Raw genomic sequence first — 21,785 nt, 5'->3', positions numbered from 1 at the left:
CGGCTGTGAGAGTGATTTAGAGTATGTGCTGCATACAGACAGGAGGAACATGACTGTGCTACAAAATACAGTTTACTGCTGTGAATAAGTGAAAATGTATATGAACTGTGCATTTAACTTGATGCTTTTACCAAGTGCATCGTTTTTCTCCAGTCCTACTTCTGCTACAGCACTAAGTGACCAGATGGACCGTTTTCATTTGTTGAACCAGAAAACAGAGTCTCATCTACAGACCAGAAGACCAGGAGTTACTCTTTTAATGCCAGACTGGAGGGAAACCACCCAGAATGACCAAAAACATACATGTTCCACACAACGAGATGAACAAACACTGCGATGAAAAAAGGCAAATTAAAGAGCAGAATCTATAAACATTGGCTAATTTTTTTCTTCATTTATATGGCAATAAACACTCCATAAAGATTTATTAAAGTTGTTATGGTGGTGCGCTATTGGTCTCTTGGCTGTTTCTTTGTCTATTTGTTCATCATTTTGAGAAGAAGCTGTTAAAAGTTTTATTGTGTGGCTGAACTGAAAGTATTTGTAGTTTTCCACTCGTTGTTTGTCCATTCAGACACTGGGATAGATGTGGAGAATGATAGATGGATGGACTTTAAATCTGTGAGCCTTCCAGAAGACAAACAGCTGTTATTCTTGCTCCTTTCTGTTAGAGGAGCATTTTTTAGACCACAAACTGAGGTAAAAAAAAATGGACCCACTTTATATTAAGTGCCCTTAACTACTATATACTTACATTTTAAATAATATTTTAGTACAATGTACTTATTGTGTACTTACATGTTTTTACATTGTACTTATATAAAAAAACTACATGTTATTACATTTGTATTTAATTTCTGTAATTACATTTATAATTACACTGTTGACCCATACTTTACACCTTAACCCACCCTTAAACTTACCCATACCTCCAACCCTCTCCCTAACCTTACCCCTATCCCCCTCAATAGCAGCAAAAGTGTTTTACAATACAATATGAACACAATAAGTACATTGTACTTATTTTTTTTTATGTAAGTAAATAGTAGTTAAGGCCACCTAATATAAAGTGGGACCAAATATATATATATATATATATATATATATATATATATATATATATATATATATATATATATATATATTTATTTATTTATTTTTTTTTTCAAATGCCTTTTGTATCATGATTACAGCAGCAATGAAGCCAGCTAATTAACTGCAAAAGCAATAGATCCACAGTTTCATGCACTGATGAAGCAGAAGCTAATCTCAGCTAAAGTCAGTTAAACGTCTGCACAGAGAACATTAGCCAGTAGCTGGAGGAGGAAAAACACACAACAACCACAGACATTTGGCCTGTTTCCATCCAGCGGTCACTCTCACCCGCTCTCTCCCCATCCAGCGCCGTCTGGAGCCCAGCAATATGTTTCTCATTGTGCTTCTGTGCTCTGTTCTTCTGCCCCGTAACGTCTAAAAAGCCACCAAAATAAACGTGAGGTGGGAGAAACTGTGGTGTATGGAGGGCTGTGTTTCACCTAAATGTGTTTTAAATCCATGTTTGAACGAGTCTCGGTGTTTGATCCGATTGAGAGAATGATAGAAAGCGGCAAAACCTTTAAATTAAGCTTCCGATGTTAAATCAAAATCTTGTTAAATTACGTTCCCACTGGAAAGCTCATGATGCATTGCAAAAAAAATGCATTACTGTAAATACATTCATTTATACCAACAAACTTATTTTTTATGGGTTAAATTATGTAGAAATACCTCTTTAAAGTAGCACTTAGATGTAACACTTGTTGCCATGTAGTCATCACAGATGTCTTTTTAGGATTTATTTCTAATCATAAAAAAACCTTATCAAACATTGTTGTGGACATGGTTTGCTAAAATGTGCTCAAAGCATGACACTGAGAACATTGAAATAAAGTTTCAGCGATGATACACTTTCATTTGTTTCTCTGTCACATCATTTGTAAATCAGTCAGCTTCAGTCGATGGGTCTGATCATCATCCGCACAGACTTCATAGAGTAAAAGCCCCCTCCATAATCGGCCCAGAAGATGCCGTCCTGGAAGCGGCTGCGATAGACTCCTCCGGAGTACCACACACCGTTCAGATTGGTCTGACCGCAGGCGCTGTACCACCAGCCAGCCTTGTGGAAATGAGCACAGTTACCTGAGAGACAATCGAGAACCAGAGTCTCAGTCATGCTGCCTCTCAGTTAATGTACACTATATAGCCAAACATAGCCTACAGTAGTTAAACCTGTTCATTAGAAGGGGGTGTCCCAATACTTATAAATGTATAGTGTTTTCCTTGTAAACATGTCATTCTGAATGGTATGTAACTCAGTCTGAATGACCCATATTTTATAACGAAATGCCATAAACAATCTCACGTGTGGTGAAGGATCACCTGAGAAGGCGTCGTTGTCGTGGTCCAGTGTGGTGAACTGTTTGCCGTTGTGGCTGCTCAGTGAATCTCCAGCGTTGCCCTGATAGGTTCCCAGACGCAGACGGTACGACTGGCTCTCGGGCTCCAGGTAGAAGCTGCTATAGGACGCGTAAACCTTCTTCCCCATCCAGTCCTCCAGCTCCACCAGCAGCTTGTAGTCTTCCTGTTTACCCAGGTTATAGATGGTTTCCAGACCCAGCCAGTGTTCCCCGTCCACATCACCAAAGCCTTTCTGGAGGACAAGAAAAAGAGAGCTGAATGTAGCTTTTTACTGCTTTTACCACTGCATTTTACCTTGAAAATACCAGAAATACAAAGTAACCTCAGGCTTCATTGAACAACGGGGCTTTGGGCTGATGAGGGATGATAAAGACATCCCTGCTGATTTCAGCACATACTGCAGATGATTGTTATTATTTCACTACAGCAATAAGCTTGCGTGAGTTTAGTTACAGCGCAAACACACCTGCAACTGGAAAGTGTGTGATGTTTAGGAGGCTTTGCTGTGCGTGTGTGTGTGTGTGTGTGCTTGTGTGAGTGTGTGTGTGTGGGGGGCTCAGAATGAAAGAACTATTGGCACACGGGCATGAATGCAATCAAAACAAACGGACGTGACTCGCAGATCCTGAGAACGAGATCCAGCTGTTTAGGGGCTCCAAAGTCTTCTCCCTCCTGAGACACGTTCACCAACAACGTCAGTCTGATTCTCTGAGAGCCACACACAGAGGTTTGCTTGCTGAAGAAAATCATAGAGGTCTAACTCATATAATCGTTCAACTGTCTGTATAGAGTGCTGCGGGTATGAGATGTTTTTGTATGCCAAAACTTGGATACCAGTTGCAGTTTAGCACCTCCAGTTCCATCATCATGAAGTCAGTGTTTTTCTTTTTTCTTTTTTTTTCTTTTAAATTATGGATTTTTGGTTAAATGCCTGAAATGAGGTCTGTGTTGAACACAAGATCAAGATGTTTCCATGTTTTATTCTATGACATAAAATACATCATGATTTTTTAAAGATTTTACTTGTCTTAAGTGTCTGAATGCCATACAGATTAACTTATCTACTCTCTAGTCACTGTGTTTCAAATCAAAATATTCTTACACAAACTTCCAGAAATATTTGTCAAAGTTTAATGTTGGTGATGTTGAAGTCATGTGACTGTGGTGTAGTTTGTTTGATTGTTGTTTAGCCAATTGCCTTTAGGCTTAAAAAGTTGTGTTCATTTGTGAATATTATAATGTTGAACAAGCAACCCAGGTTCACTGAAAACATGTGCTTGTGGCAAAGTTTCTGCAGCATTGAATGTCTTATAGCATGTTTTGTGGAAGTTTAAGAGTTTTAGAGTAAAAAATTTTAAAAACATTTTAAAATGAAATGTCTCGTAAGTTGTGCTAAAACACGCACTCAATATGTGACTGTGGCCATGTTTTGAGCTGTTTTGTTGAACCATAGTTTCACATCATACCTACTACGTTAGTAAAGCCATACATGAGAAGCTGGATTGGCCATGCTTATGTTCAAAACTGCCTGTTTTCAAATTTTGCAGCATGCTAAAATCATAATATAGGTCATAATATAATATTTTGCATGGGACTGGGTAAAATGAGGCTTTATTAATAAAAAATTTGGACCTTAGGGGTTAGGGTTAGGGTTAGGTTAGGGTTAATTGTACCCTTGTTACCTGAGAAAGCGGAATGAGATGCTGCGCTGCTCAGCGCATTGGGAAACGTCTTATTTGTGACCAGCTGTGAATAATGTGTGTAACACGTCAATAAAATTGACACGGTGGTAATATATCCTCGGTTGATGATGTCATCGGGGACTCAGAGAGAAATATAGGGGACATTGCGCTGTCTGATGGGAGGTGAAGAGGTCCACCTCTGCTTTGTAAAAATTTTTCCAAATCTGTTTCACTACCTCTGGATGGAGTTTCCATTCCCCCATCGCTAGTGTCTGTTCAAACGCCCTGGAATGTAACCTGGTGTTGTCCACCCATACTAGGACATGACAGCCAGTCAAATTTCGAATTTGCGACACGACAGTCTTAACGATTAACATATTTCACTTGAACGCTTTGACTTGTACGGTTTAAGCCTCGAAGACCCAAGATTGGGTGCACTCCGCCACCCTTTTTGGGAACCAGGAAGTATCTGCTGTAATAGCCCGACTCTCTCCTTGGATGAGGAACATGTTCTATGGCCTCTTTGCCCAGAAGAGTCTGTAGCTCTCGAGACAGTACCTGCATCAGCTACGGTTTCACGGAAGTGGAGACCATGCCGTTGAAACGTGGAGGCTGGCGAATAAATTGGATCCTGTATCCTATCCGTACTGTGCTCAATACCCACGCAGAAATGCCTGCCAGAAGTTCCACGCTGCCAGACTCTCTGAGAGTGGTAACAATTTTAACATTTCCTTTTAAGGGGATGTTAGATGTTCCGTGTCCTGAACGACGGCAGGAAACACTGGAACATCTAACATCTTGCTGGAAAACCACCGCCCCCCGAAGCACAAGAAGTGGCGGGGATGGAGAGGTTTTGTGATGGTAACGGGGAGGGGCGAACACTCCCTTGTGCACCTAGAGCCACTAGCTCAGTGCCCTGAATCACCGGACCGGCAGGGGAAGACCGTACTAGCTGCTCTAGAGACCTCCGTAGAGGTAGTGAGCCCCTTAGCACTGCTAGTTTCCAGGCGGTAACTGAGGGAATTGCTCGCCGGAGATTGCTGCGCCCTGAAACACAGACAGGGTTGGCAGAACGATCTGTGGTGCCGATGGCCCCTCCCCTTGAGTGCGGTGAGGGAGGAAATGACGAATGCCTCTTCAGTGCCCATCAAATTAAGCCACAGATGCCTCCCCGTGCTGACTAAAGCTGACATAGAATGGCCGAAGGCACGGGCCGTTTGCTTAGTCGCACAGGGAGACAAATCTGTGGCTCGACGAAGCTCAGTGCGCCTATAGCCACTAGTTCGGTATGACCGTCAATTGCTTTTAAACATAAGAGACTCTATTGAGGCTGTATCAAACACTGATTTGAGATTTGAGAATTTTAACAGCCCACCCCCTCCCTTCTTGACGAATGTCCCGGCCTTTCGAAGCCAGCTGCCATGGAGCTTTCCTGGAAAGAAGCGCAGCAGAAGAAGGGGGAAAAGAGGGGGTATTGCGGTCAAATTAAAGTTGCATCTAACAAGCTTACATCCATCATGCCATGGCTTGGGTCGCTTTGAGTTGGGATGTGGCCGATTTGCATCATGGCGCTCGCTCGAAGTGGCGTATTATTGGATTTTACCTGTGACTCAGGGCAAGTATTCCAGCTCTCCTCGTCTCCGGACACCACGTCTTCGCCGCGGGGGTGTAAATCTCAACAATCTTCGCTCGCTGTGCTACACAGACGAACTGCAATTCGGTACAGGTAAAGATGGCTTTGGTAAATTCAAGATCGTTGATCAACAAGACATTCATCTTGCGAGATTTCTTTACCTCAAATAAATTGGATTTTTTGTTAATTACTGAGACTTGGCTGACTGCGGGGGATACAAGCCCCTTTTCCGAACTTGTGCCAACAAACTGCTCATTTTTAAACTGCCCTAGAACTTCTGGCAGGGGCGGTGGGCTTGCGTCGGTGTTTAAAAGCCGATTTTGTTGTCATACCCTAAAGACTGAATCCTACTCAAGCTTTGAAATACTACTCTTTCAGCTAAATAAACATCAGTTATCGATTGCAGTGGTTTATCGTCCTCCGAAACCAAACAAGGACTTTTTAAAGGAGTTTTCAAATTTTTTGAGCGAAGCTGTTCTTAAATATGATAGGCTTTTAGTTGTGGGGGATTTTAATATTCATGTTTGTTGCGAGTCAAATTCCCTGGCTAAAGATTTTCTTAGTCTGGTTGACTCTCTGGACTTCATTCAAGTGGTAAATGGTCCCACTCACAAACAAGGCCATACCTTAGTTCTTGTATTATTGCATGGTATTCCAGTTTGCAAACTTGAAACTCTTGAATTGAGTTTTTCTGATCATATGCCTATTATGTTCACTTGCTCTCTTCCAAATGGTAAAACTATGAAATCTAAGAGGTTATCACAGCAAACTGGGCTTTTTAATCCTTCATCTAATGATGATTTTGCTGTTTATTTTAAGGAGGCCTGTTTGATGTACAATCTTGATTCCTCCTTAAATAATTCAAATGTAGATGAACATCTTTCATTGTTTATTTCCATTTCAAATGATATTTTAAATTCTGTGGCTCCTTTGCGAGAAAAACGACTAAAATCTAAACCTGAACCCTGGTTAAACAGTACCACACAAGAACATAGACGAGTTTGTCGTAGAGCTGAACGGAAGTGGAAAAAAGATAAACTACAAGTATCTTTTGAAATTCTATGTGAACCATTAATTGGGTATCAAAAATCAGTTAAACTGGCAAAATCTCAGTATTTTTCAGATATCATTGCAAAAAATTGTCATAAACCTAAAACTCTTTTTACCATTTTAAACTCTGTTTTAAATCCAAATAGTGCTGTTTCTTTGAATGCCTCAGCTGCAGTATGTGAAGATTTTCTCAGGTTTTTCACAGATAAAATAGTTGACATAAGACAGCGTATAGTATCTTCAAATTATGACCTATCTGTCCCGCATCTCTGCACTCCAATTTGTAATGAATTCCAGACAATCTCTTTAAGCTCCTTTCAAGACATAATTAAGCATTTGAAACCCACTACATGCCCACTTGATATTGTTCCCACTCAGTTTTTTCTTGAGGTCTTTGATGTTGTTGGACCAAGTATTTTAGCTATAATAAATAAGTCACTTCTTACAGCAACCGTTCCAAGATATTTTAAACATGCAATTGTTAAACCACTGCTTAAAAAACCTAATCTCGTCCCGGCCGTCTTATTAAGTTATAGACCGATCTCAAATTTGGCTTTCATTTCTAAAGCCTTAGAAAAGGTTGTTTTAGTACAATTACAGAGCTTCTTAGAATCAAACAATATATTTGAAAAATTTCAATCTGGTTTCAGGAAGCATCATAGTACGGAGTCTGCACTTTTAAAAGTTTTAAATGATATTTTATTAACTGTTGACTCAGGGGACTCAATGATACTTCTACTTTTAGATTTAAGCGTTGCTTTCGATACCGTTGACCACAAAATTCTTATATCGCGCCTAGAAAAATATGTGGGTATTCAAGGTCGCGCTCTGGACTGGTTCAAATCATATCTCGAAGATAGGACTTTTTCTGTTTGTCTTGATGGTTTTTCTTCATCCAGCTGCGCCCTGATGTTTGGAGTTCCTCAGGGCTCCATTTTGGCTCCTGTTTTGTTCTCATTATATATGCTTCCTTTGGGGTCTATTTTTACCAAGCACAAGCTGTCATTTCATTTTTATGCTGATGACACCCAAATTTATTTGCCCCTGAAGCACAACGACAAAACAGCTTTGAGATCCTTAGCTGCATGTCTGGCTGATATTAAGTCTTGGCTTTCTTCAAATTTTTTGCACCTTAATGAGAGCAAAACAGAGGTTATGGTTTTTGAGCCTTCAGGCACCTTTAATTATGATTTGGGAGACTTAGTTTCCTAATGAATGTTGTTCAGTTGCTTTGACGCAATGTATTTTGTTTAAAGCGCTATATAAATAAAGGTGACATGAAAGAGCCTCTACAAAAAAATTGGGTGTCATTTTTGAATCCTCACTCAAATTTGACAAACAGATAAACTCTGTAGTTAGATCTTGTTTTTTCCAACTACGATTGTTATCTAAAACCAAGAGTTTTTTAACCTTTTCTGAGTTTGAGAGAGTAATCCATGCATTTGTGTCATCTCGGCTGGATTATTGTAATTCTCTCTATGTTGGAATTAGTCAATCTAATATAAATCGACTTCAGATGGTTCAGAACGCAGCTGCCAGACTTTTGACTGGTACTCGCAAGTTCGAACACATTACCCCTGTACTGCGCTCCTTGCACTGGTTGCCGGTCCACTACAGAATTGATTTTAAAATTGTACTTTTTGTTTTTAAAGCTTTGAATGGTTCAGCCCCTACTTATCTTTGTGACCTTGTGAACCCAAAAACCTCTGTTAGATCTCTGAGATCCTCTGAACAAAAATTACTGATGGTCCCTAGATCTAGATTAAAGCTGCGAGGTGACCGGGCCTTTTCTGTTGTTGGGCCAAAGTTGTGGAACAGTCTCCCGGTCTCCCTCAGATCAGTTTCATCAGAAGCTGAATTTAAATCTAAGCTAAAAACATACCTTTTTTCTCAGGCATATAACTGTTCCTAGACTTTTTAGACCATTTATCAGTGTTCTGATTTACTCATTCTCTTTTTTTTTTTGCATTGCGGTCTTTATTATATTTATGTATGTATGTATGTATGTATGTGTTATGCATGTTTTTGTGTATAGGTGTGTACTGTGTGTATATACGCATGTATGTATATTTGTGCATGTGTACATGTGTATGTGTATATATGCATATGTGTATATCACTTATTTTATACCTTTTTTAGTATGAAATTGTACAGCACAGTGGTCAACTATTGTTGTTTTTACTGTGCTTTATAAATAAACTTTGATTTGATTTGATTTGATTCAAAACAACTGGTTCAAAAGAGTGATTCGTTGTGAATCAGACATCGCTACCTTATAGCTGTCCCAGTTCCTGAAGAAGTTGACAGATCCATCTTTCCTCCTCTGGATAAGTGTCCAGCCACCTCTGTCCACGTCATGCTCACACCAGGTCTGTACAGCTGTCTCCGTCCCGTCCGGCTTCAGAAGATACGTCCCGCTGGTGGAGTGTCCAGCCTGCATCACCTGAAGACAGTCCCGAAAGGGACCTCGAGACACCAGCACACACAAGTGAGTGAACACACGCCACTGATCAGCATCAGTAGAGCTCTTAAATGCTGACATATATCTTCAGTAATGGTCTTCTGCCTTTCAGATTTAGATTATCAGATATCTGTTAATGTGTTTAAGGTTAGCGGCTAACTAGAGAGAACTAGCTCAGTTTTCTTGACTGAGTAATATTCTTCACAGGCCTATGGTTTAAATGTTTTATTGTCTTATTGGGCTTTTGTATGTTACATATTGCACATTACTGATATGCTCTTGATTTACATTTATTCATTTGGCAAATGTTTTTATCCAATACATTCAAAGTAAACATTTTATTCGTTTTCCCTAGGAATTGAACTGATGAACTTGACATTGCAAGCAACTTGATATTGCTCTCCTCTTTGAGGTACATAAGTTTGCAATTACTTTATATTGTCTGATTATTTAGCATGTCTCAGAACACTAAACTTGTGGAACAGCAAACATCTTTACAGAGTTTTGCACAGCTAAAATAACTGGAAGCTAGAAACATCAAAAGCCTTGCACATCAAAGTAACAAATGGCTGTGCTGCTCTTACATAAAGAACAACAAAAGAACTACAAAAACAGAAATGAGATGAGAAGACTATTTAAAATATAAAACTAATGGGTCTTGTCTTTGCACCTGTTTGTTTCAGGTTAGAAACAGGACTGATGGAGTAGAATTGACTTGGTGGCACTGTTACAAATAAACACGGGTCCTAGAAATACAGTCCTGATACAGCAGCCTTTGGTATTTCAGGACGATTCTACTGCTTAAACTTATTCTTTAAATGTGATGTGTTAGGTGTGTTTTAATGTTCAATACATTTTCAAATAGTGGAAATGATGAGAGTGTCGGTTGGCAAACACAGATGCTGTGTGTTTTGCTGTGTAATATCTTCATTACCTTCCAGACTGACGTTCCCCTGAGGAGAACCTCCTGTGGGTGCCGGAGCCGTTCTGGGATTCCTGTCCTCTGGAATGGGCCAGCTTTGACTCTTCTGGATCTCATTGGAGACGCGAGGCACATACACAGGGATGTTCTCAGGTACGACCTGCACAAGAGGCGGAGGCAGCGGCTCTCGTCTGTGATTTCCATACACCTGCAGACATCGCTCCTCCAAAGTTGCGATCAGCTGTGACTGGCTATTGACCAGCGCGGCCAGCGAGGAGAAGCGCACCTCCAGCTCCCTGTAGAGAGCAGACAGCCTCAGCGCCTCGGCGGTGCTGTTGAGGATCCGTGCCTCCAGCTGCGCCAGCTCCAGTGAATTATCACGCTTGCGAATGATTTCGTGCAGCAGCTGCATGTACAGCTGGGTGACTCGGGAGTTCATGTTGCGTGACTCTTTGCGTAAAAGTTTCATTTCGTTAACCATGTTTCCATCCACGTCCACAATCATCCGGAGCGTGTCCGTTTCACGTCTCTGCTTGCTCAGGAGCTCCCGGATGTCAGCTATATCCAACTTTGTCACACGCTCTTTATCTGGCAGAGAAGGGCCCTGGCTGGCACAGATCGGCCCCGTGATCTTCTGCTCTGGGACCAAGAATGTATAAGAGCACTTCCTCTGGGCCCCATCGGCTGCATCCTCTACCAGTCTCCGCTTTCGGCTCAGGACAGGCCCTTTATATGCACTCTTGCTCCGTTCAAAAGTGAGGACACAGAGAAGGGCACAAAAGATCCAGGCATGAGGACTCATAGCAGCAGAGAGGAGATCTGACCCATGAACCCTGAGACAAAACAACAGCACAGAGTCATATACAGTAGACTGTGATTTGACAGGGTTGGATGGTAACACAATAATTACAATCATTATCATAAATTATAAATCATCATTATACATTTAATTCCAAAAATTAATGTCTGTAAACAATATTCATGCTATGTTTTCATGCAATGACAACATTTTTGTCAAGCTCCAAAATTTGCGACTTGTGCTAACAACCAATTGATTCTTGGGGATTTTAACACCAGTCTAATTGTGGTCATACACTAGATCTTGTGTGTTAGGGTTTGTTTTTTGAGAAGATTTTAGAAGGTTATTGAGCCATATATGTTTGACCACTATCCAGTTGTGTTTGAATCTGACTGCTCTCACCCTTTCTCTCTCTTAATCCAACAGTTCCCAACTTTGTGCTATTCTGAATTAGATGTTTAACCTCTATCTCCTGTTAGTTATCTGTCTCATTTCCAACCTGTCCAATTAGTTAATGCTGTCTAAGTGTTCTGGCTCCAAGTTTGATATTGTTATTGTTGGATATTAAACATGTTTATTCTATTATTAGTCATACGGTGACATCTGTAGTAAAGATATATCTCTAGTCAAAGTTTTTGTGCCAGCTAGATTTAAACATGCAGTTGTGTACTTGATTCTGCAGCACAAAGAAATGTGTTTGAAAATATTTTTGTCTTTTAAAATTCTTCTAACTTTTTGGTTGTTTCAATCTGGTTTTAGATTCCTATATAACCACAAATTATATTTTGATTGCTCTGGATTCAAACTCATGCGCTGCTTTAGTTTTGTTGGATCTGAGCATGGCATTTGATACCACTGACCTTTATATTCTTCACTAATGTCATATGGTAGGTATCTAGGGCATTGCACAGGGCTTGCTTTTTACCTTGAGAACAGGACCTTTTTTGTACATTTACCTCATCATCTGCTGTATTACTGTGTGGCTTACCCCAGGGATCCATTTTGGGACCTTTATTATTCCCCCTTTATATACTTCCTTTTTGGCTACATTCTTCAGTAAAATTATTTTGATTATCACTGTTATGCTAACGATTCCCAATTGTACCTTCCAGTAAGGTCTGGCACTACATTTTCATTTAACTTCTTGTTCAAATGCATTAATGATATTGAGAGTTGTATGGTGAACAATTTTTGGCAGCTTAATGAAGATAAAAGAACTGTATGATTTTAGGTTGTCCCATCTCTTCTTTCCCCTTTCTTTCTTTAGAGTTAGTTCCACTCTAAATTTAGCAAAACTGGAGTGATCTTTGAATTCTTTGACATGAATCTATTGCAAAACTAAAGCATATTCTGTCAGGCAAAGATTTGGAATTAGCCATTCATTACTGTAATCCAATCTATATCATCTTACTTGCAAGTTATTCAAAATGCAGCCACAAGGCTTTTGTCACATTCTAAAAACAGGGAAAACATATTATTTTTTTATTAATGTTCCTCCACTGGCTTAAATTCAGGGTTGAGTAGGCCAGATTTTCTAATTAAGTGTTAAAGTGTTTAGCATCATTAACACTAGTGTAAGTCTGAAAATGCTCAGGCACAAATGAGATCTGACAGCTGCGTTGGATGGTGTTATTTTTAGTTTAACAAACAGAGACATCTTTGCACAACATCATCTTTTGTGTTTCACATAAAAACAAAGCTCAAATGATGACAGAATGTTTATTTGAACTATTTGTGTTTGAGGGTAGATTTTGGTGCCAGACAGTTCTGCAGACTTGATTCTGTGGTTTGTTTACCGGTCACGCCACACTCTACCTCACAGCTCAGGGTCAGGTGAATTTGCTTTCCATCTCATTAGTGGCTCAGTTTTTCCCTTCTATGCCCCTCAACCATGAATAGTTGGGTTTCTCTATAATAAACTGAGTGACACCTTCAGCGTACGTATGGATTGGAGTCTTTCAAAAGTAGAAATTTGTCTTCAAAATGATTCCTAGTTCATATACTGTATGTAATATGCAATATTCAAGTGCTGAATGCTGCTTCACTTATAAGAACTGGGTTTTAAACGTCAGTAGTGATTTAGCATCTATAATGCAGCTTTACTTAGAGATTAATTTAAAAAGCATAGGCTCACTGAGACTGAGAGAAATGAGAAAGGAAGAAGCTGATGTAGTTGCAAGCAGAAATGCAGCCTTAAATAGAGCAGGACTAGCATGACTGATGATTCAGTCCCAATGTTACAAACACTGAGCACCATTATTCCTGTGGTTTAGTGAAAATGTTCAGGACTGGCTGCTTTAGCATTTTCCATTATATAAACTGCTTTGGCAGCAGTGTGTGTTCTTACACAAATTAAAGAAAACAGAAGGAGTGAGGAAAATGTTCTGTTACCATCTTGGGTCAAAGAAAATAAGTTAGGTCAAATTTTCTATATTGTATTTCTCTGTCCTGGGGCAGTAAATCAAAAGCTTCTTAGCTTATAGGAATACATGAACTATTAAAGTGTTTCTCAGACATGAACAGTTTGAGTCTCAGAAGCTTTAGTAACACGATCATTAAGGATGTTTTGGAGCCTAACTGCTGCTGAATTAGGACAATCACTTGAAAAAGGCCATATTTGCAATACTTGAAGGAGGGTTGTGGATGTCAGCAGTACAGCACGTATGGGGTGGATATTATAGGACTACTATGAGAATATGAACAAAATTCAACATGAACACTGACTTTTCAGACTTTGTTTACACTAGTTGAATTTGACAGATCTCTGATGGAAGCTAAACTGTGATTCTACCAAACAGCACAAGACTTTCAGAAGTTTGGTAATGGCACTTTTTTTATATTCAACAATACCAGAATGCAAACAGACTTCCAAACAAAGACAAAACCTTGGAAAAAGTTACTCAGAGTAACAGAAGTTGAGAATTAGATGAAGAATCTGCGGTCTCAGTGGAAAATACCCGATCGGATAATATTACATCCTTCTGAAGCCACTTTCTTCTGATTTCTGAGGATCATGCGATATGACAGTTTGTTTAGTAACACTTCAGCCTAGATTGAGGCTTATACATAATACCCTCACAGATGTTTTAAATGACTAGTGCAAACTGATCAGCTGATGCTGATCAACATTTCTTTGAGTATATGCAAATTTGAACTTAATAGTGCATAATAGTTATAATGCTTTATCAGATTTTTTTCTATGTATTAAAGTCATGAAGCATGAACTAAATAACTACTAATAAATAGAATTAAGCTATTAATGAGTAAATGTTTTAGCTCTTACTAGCATTGTAGATATACAATCTTTAATTTCTTTGTCTATTACAAAAGCGAAAGAAGTATGAATAGACCAGTTGTGTAAAATAAAATCAGCAGAATAAAGTTCCAGTCACTGACCTCTGCGTTCTTTCTGACAGACTGACAATCCTACGACTGTTGGAGTCTCTCCTTCTGCAGATGAACGGCAGACGCCTGCCTCTTATACTGCTCTGTGTGTGTGTGTGTGTGTGTGAGAGAGAGAGAGAGAGAGAGACCTTTCTACATCTCTTGAATTACAATCCATTAATACAAAAACATAATTAAAATCTAATTATTTAAAATGAATAAAAATAGCTTCTTTTATAGCAATATTTCACAGCCTCCCTCTTCAGTGGGTTGACACAAAATATTTCCAACACCCCATAAAGAAAAGAAACATTCAGTATCATTCACCAATTCATAATACTTATACTCCATAACCACTCTACTTTTTACCAGAGTTCTACACATGTTCAAAGGATCAGTATCACTGTTAAGCAGCATTTTTCTCCTTCTTGTCAGCCAAACTGCCATTTTTGCCTTACCAAATGAATAACTTAATCAAAACAATTGCTCTTTTGTTTGAGGCACTATATTTTGGTCTAAAAATGAATAAACTATTGGTAAAAAATAAAACCAAAATTATTTCTCAAGTCTCTCAACACACAAAGCATTCTTAATAGCCTTGAACATCCAATGAATATATGAAATACTGTCCTCTGTCCTCAAAAGCGTTTTGTGACCTTAGGGAGCGTGATGGCTTGTAACGTGGTAGAAGGCTAGTTAGGTATGCAGGAGCTAAACCATTTAGGGCCTTATAGGTGAGTAATAATATTTTGTAACTGATACGTAATTAAATAGGTGCAGAGGCTGTAAAATTGAGGTAATATGATCATATTTTCTTGACCTGATAAGGACTCTAGCTGCTGGATTTTGGACTACCTGTAGCTTGTTTATTAAAGAAACAGGACAACCACCAAGAAATGCATTACAATAGTGTCACGGTTCATGAATTCACTCTCTCTCTTTCGCTTAGCGTGCTGTTGCGTGTGTGTGTGTGGGCGTGGTCACTGATCAGCGATGATCAGCAGCACCAGCTGGGTTCAATTGTTTGTCCCTATATAAGTTCAGTAACTGGTGTTTCATGTTGTCAGATTGTTGTTTTCTCCCCGGTGTGCTCCCGTGCTGTTCCTGTGTCCTTGTTCCTGCCTAGTCTTCCTGTCTTCATCGTTCGTTCCTGGATCGTCACGCAACACTGGATTACAGCTTCTTCACTTGGATTACTCACTCACCAGGATTCAAGGGACCGTCACTGGATCGAGCACCACCACCAGTTGTCCACCGAAGTCCCTGCGTCATCTGACCATCAGCCTTGTGTCCGCCCGCCTGTGTCTCCTGTGATCTTGCTCATTAACCTGACCTTCTTGCTGTTTGTCAATAAATACGCCTTGTGTTTACATCCTGTATCTGTCATACGTTACAGAACGATCTGACCATTATGGATGTAGCAGGCGCTTCTACGTGGGACAAGTTTGCGGCTCGAAGTATCGCTAGAATGGACTCCCAGGAGGAAAACATCTCCCTCACAGGGAGGGCGGTCCAAGCCACCCACACCGCCGACTCCACCCCCTCTTCCAGAGCCGCAGCGCGAACCGAGACTACCGACAACCGAAGGTTATTCAGGTGAACCAGAGTTTTGTAGAGCTTTTCTGACCCGATGTTCTATGCACTTTGCATTACAGCCTCAGACGTTCAACCAAGAGCGATCCAGGGGGCTTTTGTGCTGACGCTACTCTCCGGCCGGGCGGCTCTCTGGGGAACGGCGTTGTGGGAGAATCAAGACCCATGCTGCGCCTCGTTCCAGGCACTCTCCGAGGAGATGAGGAGGGTTTTCGATCGGGCGGTGGCGGGTAGGGAGGCCGCCAGACTACTCGCCGATCTTCGCCAAGGTCACGGTTCGGTGTCGGAGTATTCCATCCAGTTCCGCACCCTGGCTGCAGAGGGCCGATGGAACGATGAGGCGCAGTGGGACAGATTCCTGCATGGGTTGGCTGACCGTATTCAGAGAGAGATTTACATGCTGGACCTTCCTAGTCTCAATGGACTTATCGAATTAGCACTTCGAGTAGATGCTCGGCTGAACAGAATGGGCCGTTTCCAACAAGATCATCCAGTTCGCGGCATGGAGAACCGATGTTCTGAATTCCTGGATACGGTCAGCCCCTCTTACGATCCGGAACCCATGCAGGTGTGTAGAGCTCGGCTTTCCCCGGGAGGAGAAGGAACGGCGGAAATCCCATGGACTGTGCCTTTACTGCGGGAGGGCGGGCCACTTCATCCACTCATGCCCGTTAAAAGACCAAGCCCGGTAGTGACTATGAGGCTACTATCGGGCGGGATCTCCACCGGGAAGACCTCATCCTCAACATCATCGTCTACTCTCCTTCCGGTAAGACGAAGGTGGGCAACCAACACTCACGACACCCAGGCTTTATTGGATTCAGGGCAGAAGGTAATTTTATGGATACTGAACTGGCTAACCATCTCCACATTTCCACCACCCCTCTCACCTACACGATCACTGTCAATGCCCTCAATGGACAACAGCTCTCCAACATTACACATGCCTCTGAACCGATCACTCTCATCACGTCTGGCAACCACACTGAGACAATAACATTCCTCCTCATAAGCTCACCTCTGGCACCCATCGTACTTGGTCATCCTTGGTTCACACAACACAATCCCAGATCGATTGGGGGCACAACACCATTTCTATGTGGAGTAATAAGTGTCATGAGTCATGTCTGGTGTCTGCGTGTTCGTCTGTACCTGTGTCTGTTTTACAGAAGGAGGTGGTGAATTTATCTAACGTGCCCGAAGAGTACCAGGACCTGAGAGAAGTGTTAAGTAAGTCTCGTGCTGCTTCTCTTCCTCCACATCGTCCCTATGACTGTGCTATAGACTTAGTACCAGGTGGGTCTCCGCCCAAGGGCAAGTTATATTCACTTTTTGTTCCAGAGAGGGAGGCTATGGAGAAATATATTTCTGATTCTCTAGCATCCAAATTCATTAGACCTTCCTCATCTCCAGCGGGGGCGGGGTTCTTTTTTGTGGGGAAGAAGGATGGGTCTCTGCGACCGTGCATTGATTATCGAGGGTTGAACAACATCACAGTAAAGAATACTTATCCTTTGCCATTGATGTCTTCAGCTTTCGAACGATTGCAGGGAGCATCTATCTTTACAAAATTGGATTTACGTAACGCTTATCATTTGGTTCGCATAAGGAAGGGAGATGAATGGAAGACCGCATTTAATACCCCCAGAGGGCACTTTGAATACTTGGTTATGCCCTTCGGGCTCTCCAACTCGCCCGCGGTCTTCCAAGCACTCGTCAATGACGTGTTGAGAGATATGGTCGATCAATTCATATATGTTTACCTGGATGACATATTGATCTTTTCCTCTTCTCTCCAGGAACACGTTCAGCACGTCAGACGAGTGCTTCAGAGGTTGCTAATGGGCTTTTTGTCAAGGCGGAGAAATGCGTATTTCATGCACAGTCCGTCCCCTTTTTAGGGTACATCGTCTCGTCTGAGGGAGTGCGTATGGATCCTGATAAGATTAAGGCTGTGATAGATTGGCCAAGTCCAGATTCCCGTAAGGCCCTACAGAGGTTTCTGGGATTCGCCAATTTTTATCGACGTTTTATTCGTAACTTCAGCCAACTAGTCGCTCCTCTGACCGCCTTGACCTCCCCCAGAACGACGTTCAGGTGGTCCGATACAGCGGAAGCTGTATTTGCCAAACTCAAGAGCCGCTTTGTTTCGGCTCCCATCCTCGTTGCCCCTGATCCATCACGGCAGTTCGTGGTGGAGGTCGACGCGTCAGAGGTGGGGGTAGGAGCAGTTCTTTCTCAACGTTCTGCCACAGACGATAAGGTTCACCCTTGCACGTTTTTTTCTCATCGTTTATCACCTGCCGAACGTAATTATGACATTGGTAACCGGGAGTTGTTGGCAGTCAAGTTAGCACTGGGGGAATGGCGGCACTGGTTAGAAGGTTCTGGGGTACCTTTTATCGTTTGGACCGATCACAAGAACCTAGAATATATTAGAACTGCTAAAAGACTCAACTCTAGGCAGGCTCGGTGGGCACTTTTTTTCGGCCGTTATGACTTTTCTCTTTCGTACCGCCCGGGATCCAAAAACATCAAACCCGATTCCTTATCTCATATTTTTGACCATTCCGAACGCCCGTCTACTCCCGAGTGTATTTTACCCGAGACATTAGTGGTCTCCACTCTCAGATGGGAGGTCGAATCGAGGGTTATGAAGGCCTTAGAAGGGGTAACGCCTCCGCCCGATTGCCCACCGAACCGGTTATTTGTGCCTGAGGAGTATCGGTCTGAAGTCATTCAGTGGGGTCATTGCTCCAGTATAGCTTGTCATCCAGGAGTCAATCGTACCAGTTTTTTGGTTAAGCAACGATTCTGGTGGCCGTTAATGGCTCGTGATATCCGTAGTTTTGTTTTGGCTTGCTCTGTTTGTGCCACTGGTAAGACGTCCAACCGACCCCCTGATGGGTTACTACAACCGCTGTCAGTCCCTTCGAGACCCTGGTCCCACATCGCGCTAGATTTTGTCACCGCCCTCCCGCCCTACCAGAGCAAGACTGTCGTTTTGATGGTCGTGGACCGGTTCTCGAAGGCGGCTCATTTTATCGCCTTGCCCAAATTACCTTCAGCCAAGGAGACAGCGGTTACTGTCATAGATCACGTCTTTCGGTTACATGGCCTCCCGATGGACGTGGTCTCCAACAGGGGTCCCCAATTTGTGTCCAAATTTTGGCAAGAGTTTTGTAGATTATTGGGGGCAATGGTTAGTCTCTCTTCGGAGTTTCACCCCCAAAGCAATGGTCAATCAGAGAGAGCCAACCAAGATCTCGAGAGAGTGTTGCGATGTTTGGTTTCAAAGAATCCTTCCTCTTGGAGCCAACAACTTTCTATGGTCGAGTACGCCCATAACTCGTTACCAGTGTCAGCTACGGGCCTTATTCCGTTTGAGGGTAGTTTAGGTTACCAGCCACCAGTTTTTGCCAGTACTGAATCCGAAGTAGCGGTCCCCTCCGCTCACGCCTTCGTCCAGAGGGGTCACCACACTTGGACTAGAGCCCGGGAGACTCTCCTCCAAGTGAGGGCGCGCACCAAGGCCAAGGCCGATCGCCACCGGTCAAAGCCTCCCGTATACGTTGTTGGTCAAAAAGTGTGGCTTTCTACTAAGAATATTCCTCTCCGCTCCGTCTCTAATAAACTTGCCCCAAAATTTATTGGCCTGTTTCCTGTCACCAAGATCATTAGTCCGGTGACAGTCCTTCCTCCTACGTACAGGAGAATTCACCCTGCCTTCCATGTATACAAAATCAAGCCCGTGTTTTGGGCACCTATTAATCTGCCTGTCCCGGTTTCTCCCCCGCCGTGTCTCGTAGATGTGGAACCTACTTATTTGGTTAGTCATATTCTGGACTCGAGAAGGAGGGGACGTGGATTTCAGTACCTGGTGGACTGGGAGGGTTATGGTCCGGAGGAGAGAAGTTGGGTTCCCGCTAGAGACATTCTGGATCACTCTCTGATCGATGATTACAATCATCAGGTAAGTCCGCCAGGGAACGCCAGGAGGCATTCTTAGGGGAGGGGGTACTGTCACGGTTCATGAATTCACTCTCTCTCTTTCATCTAGCGTGCTGTTGCATGTGTGTGTGTGGGCGTGGTCACTGATCAGCGATGATCAGCAGCGCCAGCTGGGTTCAATTGTTTGTCCCTATATAAGTTCAGTAACTGGTGTTTCATGTTGTCAGATCGTTGTTTTCTCCACGGTGTGCTCCCGTGCTGTTCCTGTGTCCTTGTTCCTGCCTAGTCTTCCTGTCTTCGTCGTTCGTTCCTGTATCGTCACGCAACACTGGATTACAGCTACTTCACTTGGATTACTCACCCACCGGGATTCAAGGGACCGTCACTGGATCGAGCACCACCACCAGTTGTCCACCGAAGTCCCTGCGTCATCTGACCATCAGCCTTGTGTCCGCCCGCCTGTGTCTCCTGTGATCTTGCTCATTAACCTGACCTTCTTGCTGTTTGTCAATAAATACGACTTGCGTTTACATCCTGTGTCTGTCATAATTTACAAATAGTCCAGTCTAGAGGTCATGAATGCATGAACTAGCTTTTCTACATCAGAAACAGATAACATGTTTCGTAGCTTAGCAATGTTTCTAAGATGGAAGAATGCTCTTTTTATAACATGGGAAATATGGTTTTCAAAAGACAAGTTGTTGTCTAATATAACACCCAGATTTTTGACTGTAGAAGAAATAACAGTACATCCGTCTAGTTGCAAACTGTAACCTACAAGATTCTGTGTACTGTTTTTTGGTCCAATTAGTAATATCTTTGTCTTCTCAAATTTAATAGGACAAAATTATTGGTCATTCAATCTTTTACATTTTTAACGCACTCTGATAACTTATAGATAATTTAGAAGTTTCATTTGGTCTCGTTGAAATATACAGTTGAGTATCATCAGCATAACAGTGCAAATGAATCCTGTATATTACCAAGGGGCAACATGTATATTGAAAATAGAAGAGGACCTACAGTAGGACAGATACTTGTGAAACTCCATATGTTATTGGTGATAAATGACATCACTCCCCATTTAAATAAACAAAATGGTAGCGATCGGACAGGTAGGATCTAAACCATCTTAGAGCCTGCCCTTGAATACCTGTATAGTTTTGTAATTGATCTATGAGTATGTCATGATCTATGGTGTCGAACGCAGCACTAAGATCAAGTAAAACTAGCAATGCGAAGCAGCCTTGATCTGACGCAAGAAGCAGGTCATTTGTAATTTTAACAAGTGCAGTTTCTGTGCTATGGTGGGGCCTGAACCCTGACTGAAATTCTTCATACAGATTTTTTTTTTTGCAGGAAGGAGCAGACACAACTTTTTCAAAAATTTTAGACATAAATGGAAGATTTGAAACGGGCCTATAATTGGCCAGTTCACTAGGATCTTGTTTTGGTTTTTTAATAAGATACTTAATTTGTTTTGGTAATTTTCAATGAGTCTGTGGATATGCTCATCCCTGGCAGTTTTTAGGGCCTGTCTATAGCTGGACATACTGTTTTTCCATGCAATTCAAAAAGTTAGTTTTTCTCCATTTGAGTTTCTTTCTTGAGAAAATAGTGCCCATGTTGCCAGTCATTTCGTCTAGTTCATGTGTATTTATGGGAACACATAGCATTTGAGATAAATCAGGCATATTATTTGCGAATCATTCTTTGGTGGCTGGAACAATAGTTCTTCCCAGACGGTAACACTGAGCCATATAGTTAATATCAGTGATACGCAGCATGCACGATACAAGGAAATGATCGGTAACATCTTCATTTTGAGGTACAATATCTAGATCAGTAAGACC

The 21,785-nt window shown here is 41.8% G+C and overlaps 1 protein-coding gene across 1 annotated transcript; it reads right to left on the bottom strand.

The window, feature by feature from the left end:
* Positions 1–1,157: 1,157 nt before the first annotated feature.
* LOC132096919 (angiopoietin-related protein 1-like) lies at positions 1,158–14,480 on the bottom strand. The gene is made up of 5 exons (XM_059502609.1): positions 14,401–14,480; positions 10,218–11,038; positions 9,095–9,288; positions 2,419–2,689; positions 1,158–2,178 (listed from the first exon to the last, which is right to left on the bottom strand). Exons 2-5 carry the CDS (start codon positions 11,005–11,007, stop codon positions 1,991–1,993), a joined length of 1,443 nt encoding a protein of 480 aa, XP_059358592.1. The 5' UTR covers positions 11,008–11,038; positions 14,401–14,480; the 3' UTR covers positions 1,158–1,990.
* Between the last annotated feature and the right edge of the window lie 7,305 nt (positions 14,481–21,785).

This window comes from Carassius carassius, chromosome 20 (genome assembly GCF_963082965.1).
Source record: "Carassius carassius chromosome 20, fCarCar2.1, whole genome shotgun sequence".
In the NCBI taxonomy this organism is placed as follows: domain Eukaryota; kingdom Metazoa; phylum Chordata; class Actinopteri; order Cypriniformes; family Cyprinidae; genus Carassius; species Carassius carassius.
This window is presented reverse-complemented; position numbering and strand designations above follow the sequence as displayed.